At 43.0% G+C, this 18,239-nt stretch overlaps 1 protein-coding gene across 1 annotated transcript in view; it reads left to right on the top strand.

Annotated features, from left to right (window-relative positions):
• Positions 1 to 17,714, top strand: part of LOC126426843 (actin-binding Rho-activating protein-like) — a 242,824-nt gene extending 225,110 nt beyond the window's left edge. The window contains exons 4-5 of the mRNA XM_050088862.1: positions 8,889 to 8,981; positions 17,359 to 17,714. Of these exons, the coding sequence (XP_049944819.1) occupies positions 8,889 to 8,981; positions 17,359 to 17,442 (177 nt within the window). The 3' untranslated portion in view covers positions 17,443 to 17,714. The remainder of the gene's footprint in view (positions 1 to 8,888; positions 8,982 to 17,358) is intronic.
• Positions 17,715 to 18,239: the final 525 nt, after the last annotated feature.

Genomic DNA, 18,239 nt, shown 5'->3' on the forward strand with positions numbered 1-18,239 from the left:
GCGCCGGCACATTTCAGTCGTCGTGTGCGTCGATTCCTGGACCGACGGTTCCCAGAAATGTGGATTGGCAGAGGTGGTCCTGTACCATGGCCTGCTCGATCCCCAGATACGTACCCTCTCGACTTTTTTGTGTGGGGAGAGATGCGCAACCTTGTTTACGCAACTCCTGTTGCATCAGAAGAGGGTCTGGTTGCCCGGATAGTAGCAGCAGCAGGAACAATTCAGGATACTCCTGGGGTTTTTGCCCGTGTCAGGCAGAACATGATCCGCCGGTGTAACCTTTGTTTACATGTCAATGGAGGCATTTTGGAAAATCTGCTGTAATTGAAATTGGGTTATGTTAGTTTAAATACTCCTCATAGGAAAAAATGACATTAGGGAAAAATGTTTTGATGTCCCCTACAACCTCCCAGAGTTTGTCGGTTTAAATACTTTTCACCCTGTATTAGTTAGTTTCGATGTGCTGTCCTTATTCACAAAGGTTCCCCTTCCAGAATCTCTACAACTTATCGAAAGAAGTTTTGACAAAGAAATTTCAGCTTTATTCAAACATGTTCTGACCTCTACATACCTCTTATTTAACAACGAATTTTTTGAACAGACGGGCGGAGTCGCCATGGGTAATCCCTTATCCCCTCTGGTGGCCAATTTATTCATGGAGCACTTCGAGCCGAAGGCGCTTGAATCTGCTGACTTGAACCCCACGGTGTTCTGGAGGTATGGTGATGATACCTTTATAGTTTCGCCCCATGGTGAAGATAACTTGCAAGACTTCTTAAGACATCTGGACTCCCTCCACGATCAAATCAAGTTCACAATGGAAATTGAAAAGGAGGGATGCCTTCCTTTCTCGGACATTCTGGTTCGGCGCAGAGTGGATGGCACTTTGGGACATGTTTTTCGGAAGCCGACGCACACGGATTTGTATTTACGTGCAAATAGCTGCCACCATCCTGCCCAGCCGACGAGTGTTCTCCGAAATTTGAGCCAGTCTCCCGTGACTTTAGTCACCTTAGCGCGTGATGTAACCGAAGTAGCAAAGGAGCATTTCCGTGCAGGTGCTTCGCGAGTGAAACGCGGTTTCTCAGCATCCTGGTGATGCCCTCGCGGCGGTCAAACAAACTTGGCATCATTCGTGCTACCCTTCTCTGTATTCTAGTATTTCAATGTCCCCTGTACGTCCGCACGAATGGTCTGTAAACAACCCCTTTTGTAGACTGACTGCATCTTACCAGTGTGCCACCGAGGAATCACTGTCTGCCAACTCCTTAACTTACAACTGAGCTTGTGGGATATATCCACGTCATGTCCTTCCAAATTGTTGCACACAGCTATTTTGTATGAGCTGACTGTAGCAAATGTGACTCGTTAACACCGCAGTCATTGGGTACTACGTCGTTTACGTTTCCAAAGACCCACAGCTATATACTGCCTATCTTTGCACCATTCTTAAATTTCATCAGGATTTGCCTGGCCTTTTTTTACAGCTTATTTCAAACAGTAATTCATGACGGAGAACTACGTCATCTGCAAAAAATCTGAGCTTATTTTTCATATTGTATGCAAAAAAAAAAAAAAAAAAAACTAACCTGTCAATTCAGTGAGTAACTTCGCTTGACACTTCACACGACTGACGACCGTAGTTTCGACAGTAAATAGTGCTGGTGGTGTTGTGTTGAAGCTCAAAACATATGGACTATCATACAATAACGGGACTGGCAACTAACGTGCTATACATCGCACTTGTTTATGTTGAGGCTCAAAAGGTACTTCCTGCACGTACTGTCGTTCCCTGCAGGTCTTCCTGTATTTCGCTACAATTTTCTAGCATTGCAACCCCTCTCTATACGACAGCATCATGAGCGGAAAGAGCCGCCCGGTGTGGCCGTGCGGTTCTAGGCGCTTCAGTCTGGAACCGCGTGACCGCTACGGTCACAGGGACGAATTCTGCCTCGGGCATGGATGTGTGTGATGTCCTTAGGTTAGTGAGGTTTAAGTAGTTCTAAGTTCTAGGGGACTGATGACCACAGCTGTTAAGTCCAATAGTGCTCAGAGCCATTTCAATATATATATATATATATATATATATATATATATATATATATATATATATATATAGGGTGTTACAAAAAGGTACGGCCAAACTTTCAGGAAACATTCCTCACACACAAATAAAGAAAAGATGTTATGTGGACATGTGTCCGGAAACGCTTAATTTCCATGTTAGAGCTCATTTTAGTTTGTCCACCTACGCTCAATGGAGCACGTTATCATGATTTCATACCGGATATTCTACCCGTGCTGCTAGAACATGTGCCTTTACAAGTACGACACAACATGTGGTTCATGCACGACGGAGCTCCTGCACATTTCAGTCGAAGTATTCGTACGCTTCTTAACAACAGATTCGGTGACCCATGGATTGGTAGAGGCGGACCAATTCCGTGGCCTCCACGCTCTCCTGACCTCAACCCTCTTGACTTTCATTTATGGGGGCATTTGAAAGCTCTTGTCTACGCAACCCCGGTACCAAATGTAGAGACTCTTCGTGCTCGTATTGTGGACAGCTGTGATACAATACGCCATTCTCCAGGGCTGCATCAGCGCATCGGGGATTCCATGCGACGGAGGGTGGATGCATGTATCCTCGCTAACGGAGGACGTTTTGAACATTTCCTGTAACAATGTGTTTGAAGTCACGCTGGTACGTTCTGTTGCTGTGAGTTTCCATTCCATGATTAATGTGATTTGAAGAGAAGTAATAAAATGAGCTGTAACATGGAAAGTAAGCGTTTGCGGACACATGTCCACATAACATATTTTCTTTCTTTGTGTGTGAGGAATGTTTCCCGAAAGTTTGGCCGTACCTTTTTGTAACACCCTGTATATATACGCTAGAAAATTGTAGCGAAATGCAACGCACACACACACACACACACACACACACACACACACACACACACACACAAACACTGTGTGATCAAAAGTATCCGGACAACCGGACAACCCTGAAAACATACGCTTTTCGTATTAGGTGCATTGTGCTGCCACCTTCTGCCAGGTACTCCATATTAAAATGGTTCAAATGGCTCTGAGCACTATGGGACTCAACTTCTGAGGTCATTAGTCCCCTAGAACTTAGAACTAGTTAAACCTAATTAACCTAAGGACATCACACAAATCCATGCCCGAGGCAGGATTCGAACCTGCGACCGTAGCGGTCTGGCTGTTCCAGACTGCAGCGCCTAGAACCGCACGGCCACACCGGCCGGCTACTCTATATAAACGACCTCAGTGTCCATTAGACATAGTGAGAGAGGAGAAGGGGGCGTTGCACAGACCTCTCAGACAGCGAACGTGGTCAGGTGATTGGGTGTCGTTTGCGTCATACGTCTGTACGCGACATTTCCACACTCCTAAACATTCCTGGGTCCACCGTTTCCGATGTGATAGTGAACAGGAAATGTGAAGGTCCACGTGCAGCACAAAAGAGTACAGGTCGAGCTCCTCTGTTCACTGACAGCGACCGCCGACGGTCGTAGTGTGTAATGGCCAGACATCTATCCACACCATTACACAGAAATTCCATACTGCATCAGGATCCACTGCAAGTACTATGACAAGTAGGCGGGAGGTGAGAAAACTTGGATCTCATGATCGAGCGGCTGCTCATAAGCCACACATCACGCCGGTAAATGCCAAACGACGCCTCGCTCGGTGTAAGGAGCGTAAACATTAGACGACTGATCAGTGGAAAAACGTTGTGTGGAGTGACGAATGATGATACAGAGTGTGGCGATCCGATGGCAGTGTGTGGGTATGGCGAAGGCCCGGTGAACGTCATCTGCCAGCGTGTGTAGTGCCAACAGTAAAATTCGGAGGCGATAGTGTTATGGTGCGGTCGTGTTTTTCATGGAGGGGGCTTGCACCGCTTGTTGTTTTGCGTAGCACCATCACAGCACAGGCCTACATTGATGTTTTAAGCACCTTCTTCCTTCCCACTGTTGAACAGCAATTCGGGGGTGTATGTTTCAGCAAAATTGAACACTTGTTCATAACGCACGTCCTGTGGCGGAGTGGTTACAAGAGAATAACACCCCTGTAATGGGATCTTTTGGAGCGCCGACTTCGTGCCAGGCCTCACCGACTGACATCCATACCTCTCCTCAGTTGTGTGTGTTTGCACGGGTTGTTAGGGGTATAAGTGCTGATGGTGTTATTGACGACTAAGGACAGTGTACTCAATAACATTAAATCAGTGTTTACTTCATTTGCAGATTAGTTATTGTACCTATCATGAGGAGTGCGTTTTAGGCTGGGTGGTACCTCCAACTACACTACTTGCCATTAAAATTGCTGCACCAAGAAGAAATGCAGATGATAAACGGGTATTCCTTAGACAAATATATTATACTAGAACTGACATGTGATTACATTGTAAGTAGGCTGTTTATGTTTTCTCAGGCTGTTTATGTTTTCTCTATGTAAGTAGGCTGTTTATGTTTTCTTATTGGCAACGTTACGTAGCGCTCAATATGAAAATCACTGGCTGTGCTGTGTGCAGTCTGTCGCTAGTTTGCATTGTTGTCTGCCATTGTAGTGTTGGGCAGCGGCAGCTGGATGTGAACAGCGCGTAGCGTTGCGCAGTTGGAGGTGAGCCGCCAGCTGTGGTGGATGTGGGGAGAGAGATGGCGGAGTTTTGTAATTTGTCATGAACTGATATATATATTATGACTTGTGATGATATCAAGGTAAATACATTGTTTGTTCTCTATTAATATCTTTCATTTGCTAACTATCCCTATCAGTAGTTAGTGCCTTCAGTAGTTTGAATCTTTCATTTAGCTGGCAGTAGTGGCGCTCGCTGTATTGCAGTAGCTTGAGCAGCGAAGATTTTTGTGAGGTAAGTGATTTGTGAAAGGTATAGTTTAATGTTAGTCAGGGCCATTCTTTTGTAGGGAATTTTGAAAGTCAGATTGCGTTGCACTAACAAAGTATTGTGTGTCAGGTTAAGCACAGTCTCGTGTAGAATTGTTCAAAGGGGACGTTTCATATGGCGACCCTGCCTATAAAATTGTAATTGTCACCAGTTCATGACATTATTAACTTGTTAGTTACATTTCACTGCACACCTTTCTGTTGGTCATAGTATGTGGACAATATGTGAGAAGTAGAGACTGATAGTGTTTGCACGTGTGTTAATGATTCAGCAAGGGACTGGATAACAGCATTGCTCGTTCTAAGGACAATTCCAAAAACTTTGTGAGTGCACAAGTGGTGGTTTATGGACTTGCTATATTCTCTGCAAGACTCTTCGATGGTGATTGTGCACCTGCACATTTGCAACAGATGGCTGCTGGCCGTCTATACCAGGACTACAGTGGGTCTGCACCTCTGGTGGCCCACCATTACCATTATCTCTACAAGGACTACAGTGGGTCTGCACCTCTGGTGGCCCACCAATACCGTAATCTCTACCAGGACTACAGTGGGTCTGCTCTGTGATGACCTACCTACCAATATTCATCAAAACTTCGACTGACTCTGCTGTGGGTTTGCTCTGTTGTGGACCAATACTTGTCTGCATGTCGAGAGTCAGCACTGTCTTTCCGTTGGAAGGACAACACTACTTCTTCAAGACTGCATGGAAATCCACTACTTCTGTGTGCATTTTCTTTTACTGCTCAGACTTTGAGGAAAACACTGCTATTCTCCTGTTATGTATGATTAGGACTGTCTTTATGGACTGTGAGAAAATTTGAGCTTTTGACCAACATAATATCAATAAGTATGTGCATTTGATTTCTTTGTTATTGTAATTATGAAAAAATTTTTTCAAATCTGTATTGGCCAGTGCCCAACACCATTTGTAAAAATTTTTTGTGGGGAGCATGGGGGCTATGTAAGTAGGCTGTTTATGTTTTCTCAGGCTGTTTATGTTTTCTCTATGTAAGTAGGCTGTTTATGTTTTCTTATTGGCAACGTTACGTAGCGCTCAATATGAAAATCACTGGCTGTGCTGTGTGCAGTCTGTCGCTAGTTTGCATTGTTGTCTGCCATTGTAGTGTTGGGCAGCGGCAGCTGGATGTGAACAGCGCGTAGCGTTGCGCAGTTGGAGGTGAGCCGCCAGCAGTGGTGGATGTGGGGAGAGAGATGGCGGAGTTTTGTAATTTGTCATGAACTGATATATATATTATGACTTGTGATGATATCAAGGTAAATACATTGTTTGTTCTCTATTAATATCTTTCATTTGCTAACTATCCCTATCAGTAGTTAGTGCCTTCAGTAGTTTGAATCTTTCATTTAGCTGGCAGTAGTGGCGCTCGCTGTATTGCAGTAGCTTGAGCAGCGAAGATTTTTGTGAGGTAAGTGATTTGTGAAAGGTATAGTTTAATGTTAGTCAGGGCCATTCTTTTGTAGGGAATTTTGAAAGTCAGATTGCGTTGCACTAACAAAGTATTGTGTGTCAGGTTAAGCACAGTCTCGTGTAGAATTGTTCAAAGGGGACGTTTCAACATTTTCACGCAATTTTGGTGCATCGATCCTGAGAAATCAATACCCATAACAACCAACTCTGGCCGTAATAAGGGCCTTGATACGCCTGGGGATTGAGTCAAACAGAGCTTGGATGGCGTGTACAGGTACAGCTGCCCATGCAGCTTCAACACGATACCACAGTTCATCAAGAGTAGTGACTGGGGTATTGTGATGAGCCAGTTGCTCTGCCACCATTGACCAGACATTTTCAGTTGGTGAGAGATCTGGAGAATGGGCCGGCCAGGGCAGCAGTCGAACATTTTCTGTATCCAGAAAGGCCCGTACAGGACCTGCAACACGCAGTCGTGCATTATCCTGCTGAAATGTAGGGTTTCGCAGGGATCGAATGAAGGGTAGAGCCACGGGTCGTGACACATCTGAAATGTAACGTCCACTGTTCAAAGTGCCGTCAATGCGAACAAGAGGTGACCGAGACGTGTAACCAATGGCACCCCATAACATCACGCCGAGAGATACGCCAGTATGGCGAAGACGAATACACGCTTCGAGTGTGCGTTCACCGCGATGTCGCCAAACACGGATGCGACCATCACGATGCTGTAAACAGAATCTGGATTCATCCGAAAAAATGACGTTTTGCCATTCGTGCACCCAGGTCGAGTGCACCATCGTAGGCGCTCCCGTCTGTGATGCAGCGTCATGGGTAACCGCAGCCGTGGTCTCAGGGCTGACAGTCCGTGCTGCTCCAAACGTATTCGAACTGTTCGTGCACATGGTTGTCGTCTTGCAAACGTCCCCATCTGTTGACTCAGGGATCGAGACGTGGCTGCACGATCCGTTACATCTACGCGGATAAGATGCCTGTCATCTCGACTGCTAGTGATACGAGGCAGTTGGGATCCAACACGGCGTTCCGTATTACCGTCCTGAAGCGACCGATTCCATATTCTGCTAACATTGTATCTCGACCAACGGTAGCAGCAATGTCGCGATACGATAAATCGCAATCGCTATAGTCTACAATCCGAACTTTATCAAAGTCGGAAACGTGATGGTACGCATTTCCGCTCCTTACACGAGGCATCACAACAACGTTTCAGCAGGCAACGCCGGTCAACTGCTGTTTGTGTATGAGAAATCGGTTGGAAACTTTCCTCATTTCACCACATTGTAGGTGTCACCACCAGCACCAACCTTGTGTGAATGCTCTGAAAAGCTAATCATTTACATATCACAGCATCTCCTTCCTGCCGGTTAAATTTCACGTCTGTAGCACGTCATTTTCGTGGTGTAGCAATTTTAATGGCCAGTAGTGTATATATGGTACAAGTAGGCCATTAATGTTTATTTTCCTCTGGGCAGGAGGTCAGGCACTGAAGTGTGGAAGCGTGGACGAAAAATGAGTAGTCTATACTGACAGGCAGAGCCCACTTCCTGGTGTAGTTACAGTGATGCACAAAACATTTGGCAGTAAATTACAACGTATTTTCTGCAAGACTGTGAGACATACTGACACAACACTAACACACTGAATTTGTTACATATTAAGGTGCTATAGATAACAATACGTAAACCTGTGCCACAACCCCTAATATTTAGTGAAAAGTAATGGTCCTAGAGTGACGTGACAGAAGTCGTAGTATTGCTCCTAATAGCCTGTCGTAACTCTTTTACTCAGGATAGTGGGCCGGAGTGGCCGTGCGGTTCTAGGCGCTACAGTCTGGAGCCGAGCGACAGCTACGGTCGCAGGTTCGAATCCTGCCTCTGGCATGGACGTCTGTGATGTCCTTAGGTTAGTTAAGTTTAATTAGTTCTGAGTTCTAGGTGACTGGTGACCTCAGAAGTTAAGTCGCATAGTGCTGAGAGTCGTTTCAGGATAGTGCAGTAACTCGATGCGACATCGACTCAACAAGTCCTCTCCCGAAGTATTGAGGCACGCTGCCTCTATAGCTGTCCAATGTGTTGCCAGTGCATTATTTTGAGCACGAACTTACCTCTCAATTGTGTCCCATATATGTTCGATGAGATTAATGTCGGGCGATCTGGGTAGCCAAATCTTTGGCTCAAATTATCCGGAATGTTCTTCAAAGTAATCACGAACAACTGTGGCCCGCTGACGTGGTCATCCATCAACATTACATCATTCTTCGGGAACATGACGTCCATGAATGGCTGCAAATGGTCTCGCTTACGCTGTGCAGTATCGCATAGCTTTCGCACCTCGACTGGTCAGTATTCCTCTGCTAACTGATTTCAGTCGATTTTCTGTCCCGCGGCTTATCTGACGTCTAAGGTTCAGATCCTTGAGTGGTATGCCTGTAATGTGCTGGGTGGCCCACGAGTTGTTCAGTGATCTGACTGATGACGGACGGATTTCTCGCTTGCAGATCTACACCTACATCTCCAACAAGGTGGTCGGGCTGCTGCTGAGGGCGCGGAAGCAGAAACTGGTCGACTTTGAAGGCGAGACGCTGTTTCAGGTGAGCCACACGTTTTTCTTATTGCTTTATTTCTTCATCCTGGCGAGATTGTGAGCATTACGCCCTCTCTTACGTCTAGCACTCTACACTCTTTATACTATGTTCACATAACGACACGTGCTTCTACGACAGTATTTCCCACTCTGCACCAGTTACTTTCTTAAAAATTTTATCCGTTATGGATGGGACGTCGTGGACGCTAAAATAATGTTGAAGTGTACTGAACCACCTCACACGTAGCAGAATCGCTGGAATTGAATTGGGATGGAGCAGGCCTTCATCGTGAGAACCGCTGTTATTCAGTCTGTATATTGAGCAAGCAGTGCAGGAAACAAAAGAAAATTTTGGAGTAGGTATTAAAACCCGTGGAGAAGAAATAAAAACTTTGAGGTTCGCCGATGACATTGTAATTCTGTCAGAGACAGCAAAGGAATTGGAAGAGCAGTTGAACGGAATAAATAGTGTCTTGAAAGGAGGATATAAGATGAACATCAACAAAAGCAAAACGAGTATAATGGAAAGTAATCGATTTAAGCCAGGTGATGCTGACGGAATTAGATTAGGAAATGAGACACTTAAAGTAGTGAAGGAGTTTTGCTATTTGGGAAGCAAAATAACTGATGATGGTCGAAGTAGAGAGGATATAAAATGTAGACTGTCAATGGCAAGGAAGCGTTTCTGAAGAAGAGAAATTTAGCATCGAGTATAGATTTAAGTGTCAGGAAATTTTTTCTGAAAGTATTTGTATGGAGTGTAGCCATGTATGGAAGTGAAACATGGACGATAAATAGTTTGGACAAGAAGAGAATAGAAGCTTTCGAAATGTGGAGCTACAGAAGAATGCTGAAGATTAGATGGGTAGATCACATAAGTAATGAAGAAATACTGAATAAGATTGGAGAGAAGAGACGTTTGTGGTACAACTTGACTCGAAGAAGGAATTGGTTGGTAGGACATGTTCTGAGGCATCAAGCGATCACCAGTTTAGTATTGGACGGCAGCGTGGAGGGTAAAAGTCATAGAGGGAGACCAAGAGATGAATACACTAAGCAGATTCAGAAGGGTGTAGGTTGCGGTAGGTACTGGGAGATGAAGAAGCTTGCACAGGATAGAGTAGCATGGAGAGCTGCATCAAACCAGTCTCAGGACTGAAGACCACAACAAGAACAACAACAAAATTAAAAATATTTAAAATCTGTGGTCATTCCCTTGAAACTGTCTCTTCTTACCATGTGCTTCAATATCAGCTGCCCTGTTGGTAAAGTGAAAATAAAATACACTAAAGAACCAAAGAAACTGGTACACCTGCCTAATATCGTATAGGACCCCCACGAGCACGGAGAAGTGGCAACATGACGTGGCATGGACTCGATTAGTGTCTGAAGTAGTGCTGAAGGAAACTGACACCATGAATCCTGCAAGTCTGTCCTTAAATCCGCAAGAGTACGGAGGGGTGGGGATCACTTCTGAATAGCATGTTGCAAGGCATCCCAGATATGCTCCATAATGTTTATGTCTGGGAGTATAGTGGACAGCGGAAGTGTTTAAACTCGAGAGAGTGTTCCTGAAGCCACTCTGTAGCAATTCTGGACGTGTGCGCTGTCGCATAGTCCTACTGGAAGTGCCAAAGGCTGTCGCAATGCACAATGGACGTGAATGGATGCAGGTGATCAGACAGGATTCTAGCGTACGTATCACCGGTCAGAGTAGTCTCTAAACGTATCAGGAGACCCATATCACTCCAACTGCACACGCCCCACGCCATCACAGAGCCCCCATCAGCTTGAACAGCCCCCTGCTGACATACAGCGTCCATGGATTCATGGGGTTGTCTCTGTATCCATACACGTTCGTCCACTCGATACAATCTGAAAGGAGACTCGTCCGACCAGGCAACTTGTGTCCAGTCATCAGCAGTCCAATTTTGGTTTTCACAGGGTGAGGCGAGCTGTAAAGCTTTGTGTCATGCAGTCATCAAGGGTACACGAGTGGGTCTTTGGCTCTAAGAGCCCACATTGATGATATTTCGGCGGATGGCTCGCGTGCTGACACTTGTTGATGTCCCAGCATTGAAATCTGCACCAATTTGCGGAGCGGTTGCACTTCAAAAGTCGAGCAGCTTCCCATAAAGAGATACGTTTTTTGCCCTCAGTGCTCAGCGACTCTCTGGGCAGTAGAAAGAGCGACACATCTGGACAGTGGATGGCTGGAAGCGAGTGATTTGTGCTGACGAGGCACGATAAACTCTGGTGCACTCAGATGGAAAGATTTGCGTTTGGCAGATGGGTGGAGAACGTTACCTGCCACCATGTGTAGTGCCAATTTTGAAGTATGGAGGAGGTGATGTTACAGTGTGGCTGTCCTTTTAGTTATTAGCGTGTGATCCCATCATCGCAGTAACAAAACGCTAAATGCGGAAAGATATGAATATTTACTGGAGAGCCAAAGAAAGTGGCACACCCACCTAATATCGTGTAGGGCCCCCGCGAACACGCAGGAGTGGTGCAACAAGACGTGGCATGGAGTCCACTAATGTCTGAAGTAGTGCTGGAGGGAACTATGAATCCTGCAGGGCTGTCCATAAATTCGTAAGAGTATGAGGGGTTGGAGATGCCGTATGAACAGCACGTTGCAAGGCGTCCCAGATATGCTCAATAATGTGCATGTCTGAGGAATCTGTTGGTCGGTGGAAGTGTTTAAACTCTGGAATAGTGTCCCTGGAGCCAGTTTGCAGCAAGTATAGACGTATGGGGTGTCGCCTTGTCCTGCTGGAATTGCCCAAGTCCGTCGGAATGCACACTGGAACTGAATGGATGCAGGTGACCAGGCAGGATGCTCTCGTACTTTATTGACCTAAAATATTATTAATTAAATCATACAGAATTTCGTTTTATTTACGAAATGGCTGTTACTGCTAGTTAACATGTTGTCATGGTCTTCAGTTCGAAGACTCGTTTGTTGCAGCTCTCTGTGCTGCTCTGTCCTCTGCAAGTCTCTTCATCTCCGAAAAGCGGCTGCAGTCTAGATCCTCCTGAATCTGCTTACTACTGCATTCATCTCTTGGTTTCTCTCTACAGTTTTTACCTACCACACTTGCCTCCAGTACTAGTCATCCCTTGAAGTCTCAAGATGTGTCCTGTCAACCTATAGTTAGTTGCCACAAATTCCTCTTCTCCCCAGTTCCATAATCCATGATTTTCTTTTGTTGATGTTCATCTTATATCATCCTTTCAAGACACTGTCAAATCTGTTCAATTGCTCTTCCAGATCCTTTGCTGTCTCTGACAGAATACAATATCATCGACAAAGATCAAAGTTTTTGTTTCTTCTCTCTGAACTTTAATTCCTTCTCCAAATTTTTTTAATTTTTTTTTTTACTACCTTCTCAATGTACAGTTCGAATAACTTCAAAGATATACTACTGCCCGTCCTCACTCCCTTCTCAATCACTGTTCCCTTTCATGCCTCTCGACTCTTTTAACTGCCATGTGGTTATTTTACAAGTTGTAAATAGCCTTTCGCTCCCTGTACTTTACCTCTGATACCTTCATAATTTAAAAGAGTGTATTCCAGTGAACAGAGTAAAGCTTCCTCTAAGTCTCGAAATCCTATAAAAGCAGGTTTGCCTTTCCTTAACCTATCTTGTATCAGATTTCGGCTTCTGCCAGTTTTTCCATTCTTTTATGAAGAATTCGTTTCAGAATTTTGCAACCATACAGTGTGAATTACTATTAACATTTCCTTTTAAAGAAGTTGAATAATTTCAAATGCATTTGTAATGGAGGTAAATTAAAGCTTTACTTACTATTCTCAATAATATACAGGGTGTTTATAAATGATTATTAGGGTTTTAACGCTTTATTATACTCATTATATTAAACTTACAGTTATAAATGATATGTCAAATGAAAGAGCAACTCAGTTTTACCAATAATCTTATAAATGTTCATTTTCAACACCGTTTGTCACACGGCACACATCACGTCTATAGCCGAGTTCTTCCCAAACGTTGATAAGTGTGTCTTCAGTGATTGCAGCAACAGCTGCTTCAATCCAGTTTCTTAATTCAGGCAGGTCTGCTGGTAGTGGAGGCATGTGCACACGATCCCTGATGAAGCCCCAAAGGAAAAAATCGCATGGCGTTAGGTGAGGTGAACGTGGAGGCCACGTAAAACAAGCCCTTGCGGCCTATCCAGCACTCGGATACAGTGTAGTTCAACCAATCGCGTACTTTGCTATGCCAATAAGGTGGCGCACTATCTTCCTGGAAAATGAAGTTCCCTGGCTCATCTTCTTCCAACTGAGGGAAGAGCCATTGCTCTAGTGTATCAAGATAAGAAGTGCCAGTTACAGTAGGTTCACCAAAAAAGAAAGGCCCATAACCTTTCCGCCGGGATACGGCACAGAAAACAGTCACTTTAGGGGAGTCTCGTTGCATTTGTACCAACTCGTGAGGATTTTCTGAGCACCAGATGCGCACATTGTGAGTGTTAACATGTCCACTAAGGTGAAAGGTCGATTCATCACTGAAGACAACATGATCCAGAAAGTCTTCATCGTCATGAAACAACATTTCGTTTGAGAAGTTGGCGCGTAATCCATGGTCTGCCGGCTTTAGAGCCTGTAGTAACTGGAAACGATAAGGACGTAGTTGAACGCGTTTTCTTACAACTTTCCACTCATCATGGGAACTTGTAATTCACGACTAGCCTTCCGGACTGATTTCTTTGGGCTATGAGTGAACTTGCTGAACAGTCTCTTCACTAACTCTTGGTCATCCTGTGTTCTTCCTTTTACAAAGGCAGCCGGTAGCTGCAAATCGATGATACCCTCTATGAATGTTATCGCTTGGAGGATCACAACCGAACTTCAGCTGGAACGCATGGAACGCACGTTGGACAGTAACTACAGACTCGGTCTTTGCAAACTCCAAAACACAAAACGCTAGTCGCCATCTTCTCTAGTACCGCTGTCTAGCGGTTTGCGGCGGAAACATTGCGCGCTGTGCATGCGCACTGGTGTCAAACACAACTGTTTGAATTGCTCTTTCATCTGACATATCATTTATAACTGTACGTTTAATGTAATAAGTATTATAATGCGTTAAAACCCCAATTTCATTTACAAACACTCTGCTTTATTAAAATTTTTATGATTTTGCATGCTGTGAAGAGGTTTAAAAATATATTCGCTGCAAATTTGAGAACTGGTTTCTGCGTCGAAGAGTATAGATGTCGTCCTATTGTACATACATACGGGCATGAAGTGTTAAGACCCTCACGGTACTAGTTGACCAATGCTGCTTGCCTGATACAGTACTATATATGTAGCTGTACCCTTCCTTATTCCTCTGAAACTGGAACTAATAGGCAAATTAATTCTTTACTTTCCCAGAGATTGGAGCGTTCTGTACTGTGAAATATTTTCGAAATTTTTAGGATATTGTGAAGTAAAAATGTCTTTTAATGAAGATATTGTGAAAGTGAGAGAAGCTGCATATGAAATCAGTCGATTCATTACACAGTGAAATGTCGAAGGTGAGGTTGAAAGATGTGTGCTCCCCCTTGTTCAATCTTGTGATGTCTATTTGTATAGGCAGATGAGAAATCCAATAAAGCATACACAAAACTGAAAAAAGAGAAACAAATACCTGTGAACACTGTACAAAAATACAGTCAATAGAGCATCATCAGCTATCGTCATCAGTTTATAAAGAAAGAGATGGTTTTCATAAATGTCAACAGAGTATGTTTTCCAACAGACCTTTTTAAGAAAAGTTGTTCATGTAAAGAATGGTCCATTTTTCTGAGTTATACAGTGTTTAGTAATATACTTTGTTTGGAGTCTTTTAGTGGTTTTAGGTTCTGTCAATTTTTTCTTGTTATTGCTCCCTTGCATTGTGTCATACTAGAACTTTGTTTTGTAATGATGTTATAAATTAATTGCAAATGCGTGCTGTGGCTACTGAGCCATTGTGTACTATAAAATTGTGTTATATACGTAATGTACAGTGGCATCACTAACACAAAAAAGATGCGTCACCTGGTCCCAGTTTATCCTGTTTTTTGCAGTCATAAATTGTCACACAGAACCACCAGTTTGGTTTACATTTTGTTTCTTTGTGTGAATATTGTATTATGAGTGGTCTATGATTTTACAATTTTTAGGATTTTGTACGTCAGTAAGTATAAACGGAACCCTTGGCCTTCTTTCTGTCTGTCCGTCCAGTAGTTCAAAACCCTTTTTTCTCAGGAATGGGTACTCATAACAAGTTGAAATTTATGTCACATATTAAGGTCTATGGTCCCCTGGCGATGTAAAAAAGTGAAGCAGCTTTGTCAATTCAATCAAAAGATCCGGCCACTCATTAAAACCGATACCGTACCTCCTCCTGACGTATCACCTTGAAATTTGGCAGTAACAAAGGTTTCACAGTAGAAGTAAAAAAAGAAATCCAAAAATCGTTAATTTATAATTATATCAAACCAAAAATAAAGATTTCCTTTGTCATTTGTTATCTGACTTTTAACTTAAATTTAAAACCTTGTCGAAAATGTTGGAATACTTCAGATCGATATCTTGCCAGTATTAGTATCGATAACAGCGAAAAGCCGTCGAGATGGTCGATTCTTGGAATGAATGAACTGTATATGTACGTAATTAAGTTCACAGAGTACGCGAGTCTAATGGGACCTGGCCAATTTTTCGTTCCCGCCCCTCTTTCTCTTCCCTGGTTTGCTTTCCTCCGTGATGCTAATTGTATCATATATGGTTTATGTACTGTTATTATGCACTTGTTTTTATTGTGTGTATTTAGGTTCAGGGTCAGGTTTCAGTTCAAACTTGTGTATTATTTTATTTTAATTATCAAGTTGTTCATTTTTTAAGTGGTTTCAAACAGCATCACTCTACCAACTCAGTCTGTAAGTTAAATTCCTATCAGCTAAGTTTTGTAATGCCGCTAATTGTATCTTGCATGTTTCATGCACTATTGTGTACACTCTTCTCTTTATAAAGTTTTTAGTTCTTATTTATGTCTTTACACTTGTTATCCACTTTCTGGTTTCACTATCACATTGTTACGTTATTTATGCACGCACAGCATAACATCCAGCTTTGTATACACATGCCACATGGTGATATTACACACACACACACACACACACACACACACACACACACACACACACACACACACACACAAACACATACAGATATATATATACTCTCCGCTGACATTCCTGGAAACTTCTATTTCTTCAGAGAGCCTGGAAGTGTACCAGGCATATCAGATCATTTCATTATAAATTGATGACAACAGCTGATGATGCTCTATTTGTTGATTGATAGTACTTCTATACAGTTTCACGAGAATCTGTTTCTCTATTATTTGCAACTAGATAATTTCACTTTTGTATATACTTTATTTGATTTGTCATCTGTCTATAAAAAAAGTCATTACAAGATTAAACAAGGGGAATACACATATTTTAACCTCGCCTTTGACATTTTACTCCATAATGGAACACGACTGATTTCATCTGCAGCTTCTCATACTTTCACAATATCTTCATTAAGAGACGTTTTTACTTCCTAGTATTTTAAAAATTCCAATAATATTCCATAGTATAGAATGCTCCAATCTTTTTAACAGTAAAGAATGAACTGGCACGCTAATTCCAGTTTCAGAGGAATAAGGAAAGGTACCACTATGCACATAATGCTGTATTGGTCGACTACTCCCGTGAGGGTCTTGACACGTCATGATCTTCTGCCAACATGTATGTCTTTATGCTTGTTATGCACTTTTTGGTTTCAGTATCGCATTGTTAAGCTATTTCTGTGGGCACAGTGTAACATCCATATTTGAATACTAATGCCACCTGGTGATATATTTATATAAACTTGTTATGATCTTCTGATGCCTTTACCTGACGTTAAGTGATGGCATTATCACAAAACAGTTGGCAGCTCAGTCTGTCGCCTAAATCGTTTGTACAGAGTAAGAACAGGAGGGTGCCTGTAACACTGACTTGGGGAACCCCAGACATCACTCTTGTTTCGCAAGATGACTCCCCATCAGTAACTAGGACCTTTCTAGCAGGAAACTATAAATCTAGACACACAACTGAGATGATACTCCATGTATGCACAATTACACGAGAAGCCACTTATGATGAATCATGTCAAAAGCCGTCTGGATATCTTAAATACTGAGCCAATGTGAGATACTCATTACTTTGTATTTCACAATAACGATATTTTCCACATTCATGTTGCGTATTTGAGTCAGAAGATTTATCTCTTTGAGGTATTTCATTATGTTCAGTCACAGTATGTGCTCCAAAATCTTAAGTTTCTTTTTTTTAATTTGCAGAGGAGGGATGACGATGTGCCAATAGTGTTGCTGATGCCCCTGGAGCAGGTGCGAGAACACTTCCGCAAGCAGGACGGCGAGTAGGCAGCAGAGGCTCTGAGCAAACATGGCCGCCCACGACTTTCCAGTGGCCGCAGTGTTACTGCTGACACCACCACCCGTCGATGCCGTGCCACAATAAGGCGGCCATCTTGATCCGAGAAGATTTTGTAAAATGTCCCCCTCCACTTGATAGACCTGGGCACTATGGCCACAAAAAAATTGCAGGGACAGTGTGAGCCAGCACAAACCACATACTGGGGAAACACTTTGCAGCAGAAGGCTGTATGTAACTTGTCTAGCATGAGATTCTCTGTATACTTGTATATATATATATATATATATATATATATATATATATATATATATATATATATATATAGAGAGAGAGAGAGAGAGAGAATGTCATGCTAGAAAAGTGACATACAGCCTTCTGCTGCAAAGTGTTTCCCCAGTATGTGGTTTTTGCTGGCTCATATATATATTCTCCTCTTCCCTACCATTTCCAGGGTTTTGCAGATTTTGTTTCACTATGTAACTGTGTGGATGGATGCTCTTTCAGGTGCCAGTCACCTAGATCACCAAAGGAAGTTGTGTGTAGTGAAACTCTGAATGGTGTGAACTTCATTCTGTTTGTTATACTGATTTAAATGTTTGTGTATCAGATTGGCTGAGGTGGAAGTTGGAGACCACCTCAGCTTTTACCTAAATGAGCGTATATATATACAGGGTCATCAAACAGTCAGTATAAATTTGAAAACTGAATAAATCACGGAATAATGTAGGTAGAGAGGTACAAATTCACACACGTGCTTGGAATGACATGGGGTTTTATTAGAACC

This window comes from Schistocerca serialis, chromosome 11 (assembly GCF_023864345.2).
Source record: "Schistocerca serialis cubense isolate TAMUIC-IGC-003099 chromosome 11, iqSchSeri2.2, whole genome shotgun sequence".
Classification (NCBI taxonomy): domain Eukaryota; kingdom Metazoa; phylum Arthropoda; class Insecta; order Orthoptera; family Acrididae; genus Schistocerca; species Schistocerca serialis.